The sequence below is a fragment of the Amphimedon queenslandica genome, unplaced genomic scaffold (genome assembly GCF_000090795.2).
Source record: "Amphimedon queenslandica unplaced genomic scaffold, v1.1 AMPQUscaffold_13319, whole genome shotgun sequence".
Classification (NCBI taxonomy): domain Eukaryota; kingdom Metazoa; phylum Porifera; class Demospongiae; order Haplosclerida; family Niphatidae; genus Amphimedon; species Amphimedon queenslandica.
In genome coordinates, this window is record NW_003546445.1 from 106218 (window position 1) to 114860 (window position 8643).

General features: G+C 34.9%; 1 protein-coding gene across 1 annotated transcript; it reads left to right on the top strand.

Moving 5' to 3' along the window:
• Positions 1-4246: 4246 nt before the first annotated feature.
• On the top strand, positions 4247-7234 carry LOC109583197 (uncharacterized). The gene is made up of 9 exons (XM_019998441.1): positions 4247-4727; positions 4779-4871; positions 4920-4973; positions 5032-5097; positions 5143-5246; positions 5292-5447; positions 5504-5681; positions 5736-5801; positions 6909-7234. Exons 1-9 carry the CDS (start codon positions 4646-4648, stop codon positions 7232-7234), a joined length of 1125 nt encoding a protein of 374 aa, XP_019854000.1. The 5' UTR covers positions 4247-4645.
• The last annotated feature ends 1409 nt before the right edge of the window (positions 7235-8643 follow it).

Consider the following 8643-nt stretch of genomic DNA (forward strand, 5'->3'; position numbering starts at 1 on the left):
CTCTAGCTTCTCCATCATCAAGAATGTCTACTTCAGGTATTGTAAAGCTTGTACTAGTATAGCTACATCCTTTTGTATCATTTAGTGAACTACAGTAAGGAGAATCCACAAGATCCTTTTGTTAAAAGAGAACTAACTAAAAGTAAAATAATTCTAATTTTATACAGCTGGCATTAAAACTCTGTTTTATATAAAGGTGATCATGGTAGAATTATGGATCTGATTGGCAAAGATATAGCTCCAAAATATAAAGAATTGGCTGTACAATTCCGTATCCCTCGGGGTACAATAGACACCATAGCCTACAATAACAGAAACAATGGTGTATGGTTTGCACTAAATGATGTTGTTGCTGATTGGCTGAGAGGAAATACTGAAGTGTATGATAAAGGAGTTAGAGCTAATGTAAGGTGGCTGTATGATGCTGTAAGAACAATGGATAAGGACCTTGGAACAAAAATTGCCAAAGGTATTTCCTTAAAATTGAGTTTCTTAATTTTGCTTTGCATTCGAAATCTTTTTATAGAGTTCAGGATTCCAGAGAAAAGTGATTGGTCCACTCAAGAAGGTAAGATTAGAAACATAATAACAAAAGACACAAGAGATGATAAAATATTCCACAATTACTTGATCATATCATCTCATTTCTATAGCAGACAAAGGAGGCTTGAGCCATTTTGCAAGTAGTGCTGGAAAAGAAGAGACTACTGATTCAGAGTAAATAATACTCTCTTACAGTACAATAAACAATTTATTGTAATGTTCTTGTGTTTATAGAGAACTGCTTGGTAGCACAGGAAGAAGTAAAAGTGATGATCAAAGTATGTTAGAATAATAGGCCTACTAATAATGTCATTAATACTAAATAGTATTACTAAAATAATACTGAAGTATTGATAATCATCAGCCTGCATATTGTTCATGATGTACTCATGCCTTGTTGCAGTACTAGGTGCAGCTGCAATATAATAGCCAGTACAGCTGCTAGTGCTTAGCCTCCTTTAGAACCTCCTTTGTACAAAAACTGATCTGTTGACTGTTATATCCCAGAGCCGGGCCTGATTGTGTTCACACTGGAGTGGTTTCAAGTCACTGCCTATCAATGATGCCATCGCACACATTTAGTGTCAGGTGACTTGATGTGATGCATTTTGATCAATACAAACCGTCAATAATAATTGTAGTATGGTGCGTGGGCGGATCAAAGGCGCCGCCAGTGCTACAACTTCCAATAACCGCATGGTAAGAAAATGTAGCACTGTGTGGAATATATAGTACTGTGCAGTATAATATGTATGGGCTTTCCTGTTAACCACAAGCTTTGATAGAGGCAAATCACAGCCTCAGCTACATACATTATACTTGTAACAATAATAATAGTGATAAATGAGATCTGATTGTCTTGTGATGGCCACCTGCGAGACTTTTGAAATTTCATTTGATCCGCCCACGCACCACTACAAACCAATCAAAGCACTGTTGATTCGTAGATTACAGAAATTATTGCACTTGGGACGGTCTCGACGAAAATGTAGCACTCGGCTTCGCCTCGTACTACATTTTCCTCTCGACCGCCCCTCGTGCAATAATTTCCGTAACCTACTCTCAACAGTGCTTTAACTAATACTAAACAATTTGCTACATAAGTCAGATAGTGTGGAACTTAATTGATAAATTGTGTACATTATTGCAGCTGTATAGACTTTAAGATCAAATAATAATGACAGTTTGTTATGCCCCATCTTATAGGCAAAGAGTGTACTAAGGCAGCAGTTCTAAAAATATTTGATTCTTCTGCTCACCATTACATGACAATAGGGACTGGGTTGAATGTAGATGTGTCTGATCTGATGCTACCATTTGTTAATTTGGTATTCCAGAGGTGGTTCGATGCTGATAAAGATGTCAATTGGGATACACTAATAAAACTGTGTGATGACTTTCCTGATGAACTGGGCAAAGCAAAATCTAACCTTCTGGAATATCTAGGTAAAAATTATAATCATATTAATAATTTTTAATTATTCATTAATTCATTCATTCATTTTTCATTGGCAGAAAGCAATGGGACAGCACAAGCAAATGCTAAAAAGCAAAAGATGGATCCCAAGTAAATATCCTTTACTGACTCCAATTAATGAATCTGTTGTTGTATTTACAGAGAACCAGTTGATAGTGCAGCAGCTGGTGAGGACAAGACTATCAGTGATGAGCAAAGTATGTTAGAATAATTTTATAATTTCTAATTAACATGTACAATAGAGTCAGATCCACCTCCTGATGTCAGCAAATATTACCCAAAACTGGAGGACATTGAACGAAAAATTGAGATGAAAAAATTTGCAGATCTGACTGAAGAAGAGAAAGAGTTTATAAAAAAAGTCCGTTACATTCTGGTGACTGCCACAACTATAGAGTACCGTGCTGTGATGGGTGCAACTGAACCTACTGGACGTGATGGTTATTATATTAAAGTTGTCACAACAGATAAAGTGGCAAATTTTATCCTGGGGAAGTATGGACTGTGTCATGTTGCAATAACTAGGACAGGCCAGGGCCCAGATGAGACTGAAGATATTCTTGTTTCAGTTCAAAATGACGTAAAAGCTTATTTTGTCATTGCTATTGGGATATGCTATGGAGCAAAGGAGAGCAAAACTGATGAACTTGATGATAAAACAAATTTAGGTGACATCATTGTTGCTAAAAGTATCATTGACACTGAACATCAGTGTATTGAAAGAAAAGATACAAGCATTTTACCTACCGAGTACCATTGTGGAAAGAATCTTTTTAAAAAGTTCAAACACCGCGAAGTCTTTGAATTTGAAGGTAAAGCAGTTAAAGTTCATCATCAAGGTTCTCTGGCCTCCGAATTCACACTGTTTCATAGCAAAGAAGCAAAAGAAGAGAAGTTGAAATATGTCCAAAAAGCACTTGGAGGAGAAATGGAAGCAAAAGGTATTTATAAGGCTGCTGAGAGAGTAGGATTTGAATGGATCGTAATAAAAGCTATCGTTGACTGGGAAACAGAAGAAAAAGACAAAATGTGGCAACCGTTTGGAGCTGTCTCATGTGCAAGGTTTGTACTACAGTGCTTGGATAATCAACAAGGTAAGCTAATTATGGTAAGGATGATGAACTATGTATAAGTAGTTAAGTACATGTATAAGCTTTGCAAACTAAACTACTTTGATATTGATTTTTGTTAGAACTATCATTCATGCAGAGAATTAAAAATATTATTATTTTTTTATGGCTACATTTTATTCTATTAGAAACAGATTACCATATAAATTTAATAATAATATTAATAACACTAATAAAATCTTTCGTGGCCCAAAATTTTTGTCAATTTCACATCACGAAAATGAAATCTGCAAAAATCAATTTAATATGGTTCAACAAGGCTAAAAGGCAGAAAATTAAAACCACGAAATAGACTTTTGGATGAACTTGTGAAACTTTTGGGCCATGAAAATTACTTGCTACTGGTTACTGTATGAATATTTTATTAATGTATAGAAGATTATGAGAAATTGAAAATCAAAGTAGCTGATATGGAGGATCAATATCTCAAGGAGAAACGGATCATTATTGGTTATTTAACTATACACACAAATGAGATAGTGCAAAATTTTTGAGGGTTGTAAATTTCACAAATTTGGTAATTTTTAAAGATTCGCAAAAATTACTTCTGCGAAACTCAAATTATTATGGTAAAAGATGGCAGACAGCATAAATTTGCAAAATAGATTTTTAGGCAAATTCACTAAATTTACAGCCCTCAAAAATTTTGCTCTATACAGTATAATGTTCATTGTGTAGACGACAATCAAAAACTGAAAACTGACATTTCTGAGAAAGACAAAGTTATAGCTAAACTGACGTCACAAGTAGAGGAACAATCACAGAATGAGAAACAGATCATTACTGGTTAGTGTATCATTATCAATCAATAATAATTATTAATATTCTATTAATTTATAGACCTTAGAGCTAAAGTGTCTGATAATGAATTGTATACAACCAAACTAATGAAGGAGAAGTCACAACTACAGGAGAGAGTCACATCCTTAGAGGAACAATCCATCAAAGAGACTAGTTCCATTGGACTACAATTTAATTACCTGATCCCTTCAATGGGTAAATTATTCATGTACATGTACACGTGTGAATGATTGTGTGTGTACTATACTGGTATTAGATATGATGTGTATGTATTGTTTCAGATTCACTAGACTCTAGTGTCATTATAGCTGGACAGAAGCTCTTTATCCTACAAGGAGACAGGTCTCACTCACTCCAGTGGGAGAAATATGGATTCAGATTAGAGTGTCCTCAAGGAGCAGTGTCCAAGGATACTGAAGTAGCTGTTACTGCACTAGCTGGTGGTAATTTCAAGGTACCCAAAGGTACTGTGCTAGTGAGTGCAGTATATGCAATATCAGTATCTAAGGGACTATTAAAACCACTGGTAATAGAGCTACAACATTGTGTGGATCTAAGGAACACTAGTCAGACTGGTTGCCTCAAGTTTGTGAGAGCTCCACTGAAGTCTCCTTACCAGTTCAGTATAGTTGAAGGAGGATCTTTTAGAGTTGGGGAAAGATATGGATCAATAAATCGTGAGCAATTCTGTTGTATGGGTATTGTAGCTGAGATGAGTAATGGAGACACACCTAGTGACAGTGAGAGTGAGGAAGGTTATAAGACACCACCTGAAGGTACATGTATGATGGAAATAGTGTTTTATTATTAATAATGTACAATAATAGGATCAACTGATGACACACATAATGATAGTGGTAATGGAGCAGGAGAGACTAGTGAGAGAACTGCCTCACCAATAAATACTGGACTATCTCAAGGTATGTGTGACTGTAATTGTGTTGTATAAAGTTTCATCTTCATAATAGAATCAGTAACTGATGACTCTAATCAAAAACTCCAAAAAGTTGAGTCTACTTCTGGTATGTATGCATTGTATAATTTATGAAGTACATTCATAATGAGGTTTTGTATTATTAGGTGCATCTAATGTTAGCAATGAATCAACTGAAGATGAAGTGAAGCAAAAACCAAATGAAGACAAAGGTATATGTCACAGTTATTATGTTTTAATTTATAATTCTTATACAGGAGTCACTCTACTGTACACTGGAATGATGTATCATGAAAAGAAAGAAGTTAATCAATGGATGACTACATTTTCTGTTGTTAGAGATTTAGAAGTCCTTCAGCAAGTATGTAATGTAATTTAGGAAGAATGTCATTTATTGGAATTTTAGTATTTAGAGGACAAGCATCCTGAAGCTGAAAAAGATGGTCCAATTGTTCCGGAATTCAAGTACAATCAACCTGATGGTATCCTTGAGTTACATCTACAAGATACCAAATCACTTGAATCAGGATGGACTGTACATCCTGACCAATCCCCAATGCAAGTATGTACAGTGTACATGTGTATAATACACAGTATGACTGTTACCTATTATTATAGATACGTCAAAATGTAGTGGACAAGTTTATAAATGATCCTATGCGTTCCAGTATCCATATATCAGTGTATGCTGAAATTGGTGTTGCTAAAAAGCCACTTCATTGTCCCATTGAATTAACTGGAATAGATCCTTCAATAATAATTTACATCAACCGATCACCTCCTCCTTTATCAATGAGTTAGTTTATGATGATTGATCTCTAATTCATATTTTTTAAATTTATTTGTGTAGTAGACAGTACTAGCTCCAGCTCCTCTACTGCTAGTATCAGTCAAACCAGGAGAAAAACTGAAGAAGGTATGGTTGATGTATAGGTTATACACCGAGGTCGAGGTTTCTATGGGATTTATTGACCGAGGGACGCAGTCCCGAGGTCAATAAATGCCATAGAAACCGAGACCGAGGTGTATAACCGTATTCTACCATGCGTCCAATCAGATTAGATGCATTTCTTGTAGCTAGGATACACAAGAAGTATAAAATTCCTTACCATTAGCAACCAATTCATTTTAAGTCACGCACTAGAATGGAAAAGCAACAATGCTCGTCTGTTCTCAAAAGATGCGACTAACACAGCCGCCATTGATAGCTCTGGAAACGCCTATCTCTGTATCTCATCATTTTATGACTGCCCCGCCTACTTCATTAGTGCTATATACCATCTTGTTTCGCAACGGACAAGGATTTAAAGATGTACAACAGCACTGTGCGCCATGCACAACTAAAAAAGCAATATGATGTGTAGAAAATATTCTGAATGACTGGTGCAAGGAAAGAATGAAAGATTTGGAGAAGCTCCAACCAGGCCACTCTTCTTTATTGGAGAAATAATGTTTAAAATGTTTGCTGCAGCAACTGGGGAATCGATGGTTACAAACAAACCACTCACTTCGCGGCGTGACTGCTGCTACTAGACTATTTCAAGCTGGTGTTGATGAACAATTAATCATGAAAAGAACAGGTCACAGAAGCACGGATGGTGTACGAATTTATAAGCACATTTCAGATCAACAAAATGCTGGAAGATGTTTCCTCAATAATATTATTATTACAAACAAAAACAGCAGTAGCTAGTGACGATATACCAATTCACCTCATCCTCCAAAAGCACAAAACATATCTCTAGATGAAGACAGACACTTCAGCTTTAATAACTGCACAAACATACACATAACAATTCAAAAATAACATTACTATTATTGCTGTCATCATTTTTATTCCTAAAATTTCCCAAACTTTGGCAGAAGTATCTAAATAATTTCCCGGAGGTTTCTAAATATTTTCCCGGGGTATTATAAGTGATTTAGACACCTCATATAATGCAATCTGATTGGTCAATTCAAAACAAGCATGGTAGAAATTAACATAATAACACGCTAATCACTGAATCTGTATCATTAATAGGTACATTTAGATCTGATATTGCTCATAGAGTAATGACAGAATGTACTGGAATGATAAAGAATTGTGGGATTGATATTCACTTCTTAGTTGACAAGCTACTGGAATGTAATATTATCAATGCAAGAGAGAAAAGAGAAATAACTGATGGCTACACTAAACAAACTGCTGGTGAAAGAATGGATGAATTGCTCCACATCATTTCAAGCTCCATTAATATGGAAGGAGAAGTATTTGGTATATTCTTAGATATACTTAGAGAGGAAGGTACTAGAAGAACTATTAAACTAGCTGATAAACTATTAGAAAAATATAATAATAATAATTAGCTTATTATTATCATTATTGTTGTTGTTGTTGTTTGCTTATAGTTGATTAAAGCAATTGCTTTTAAAAAATTATTACAACAATATGGACAAAATAAAAGATTTTTAAAATGTAAAATATTCTCGAGTATCTCTTCATGGATGTACATGTACGGTTGTCATAGCAACAGCAACAGTCATTTTCCTCAGCAACGCTACTGATCTAATTCTTCTATAAAAAGTAGAAGGAGGAAGAGAGAGAGGATCAAGAGAGAAAGAATGGAATGACATCTGAGAAGTAACATGACTTACCCTCTTTAATGAAAAGGAGCATAATTAGTTTAATTACACATTAAACAATGTATGTATCTATGTATAAAACGGAAAATCCCCAACACCCACACAGTTCACACCACAAAATGGCCTCCTCTTCAACCCCACCTTCACCTCTTGATTCCAGTCCTAGAGAAGACCTGTGGGCTGAATGGCTGGAACCATTAACAAAATGGCAAACCTTTGGCCTGTACTTACCAGGAATAAAACAAAAGGACATTGATAAGATTGAAGAGGACAAGACTGGAGTGGAGAGTAGGAAGATGGGACTGTGGACTAAATGGACTGGGGTATATCCACCTGGTACATGGACTGATGTCATTAGTGCTCTTAAGAGACTGAAAGAGAATGCACTAGCAGCTGACATTGAAGAGAGACTGAGGAAAGGAAAAGTATTTGAAATTAAAAGTGAGACATTAAAGGGAGGGAGGATTATTGGAGCAACTTAAATGCAATTTTAACTCTAAATGACATGTATAATGTACCGTATATGCCATATATTTCGTGGTAATTAAATTTTGCATTTTGGAAAAATTTGTAAAATAAAAATCCGCAAAATAATGTGCTGATTGTATAGTAGGTGCGGTAATTACATTAAAATCATGAAATTTTTATTCGCGAATACAAAAATGCAGCCAAATTGCAAAATTTTATACCCGTGAAATATACGGCATATACAGTATTAGGAAATGTAATAAAAATTGAAAATTCTCACATTTTCAATCTTAGCAAAATTTGGCCTAATTTTGAGTAACTTTAAAAATTCATTAAAAAATCCAATTTTGATCGAAATCAGCTTAAACTTTTTATGCGATATAAGAACATGTATATGTATCAGAAAAAATTATAAAAATGGAGAACTTCTTTTCAATTTTGGCGAAATTTGGGCGTGACCCTGTACTATAGTACAGGGACTTTGGCCCAATTTTTGAGTAAATTTAAAAATTTGTAAAAAATCCAATTTTGATTGGAATCAGCTCAAACTTTTTATGCAACATAAGTACATGTATATGCATCAGGAAATGTAATAAAAATGAAAAATTTTCTCCTTTTCAATTTTGGCGAAATTTGGGCATGACCCTGTACAGATTTTCGCCTAA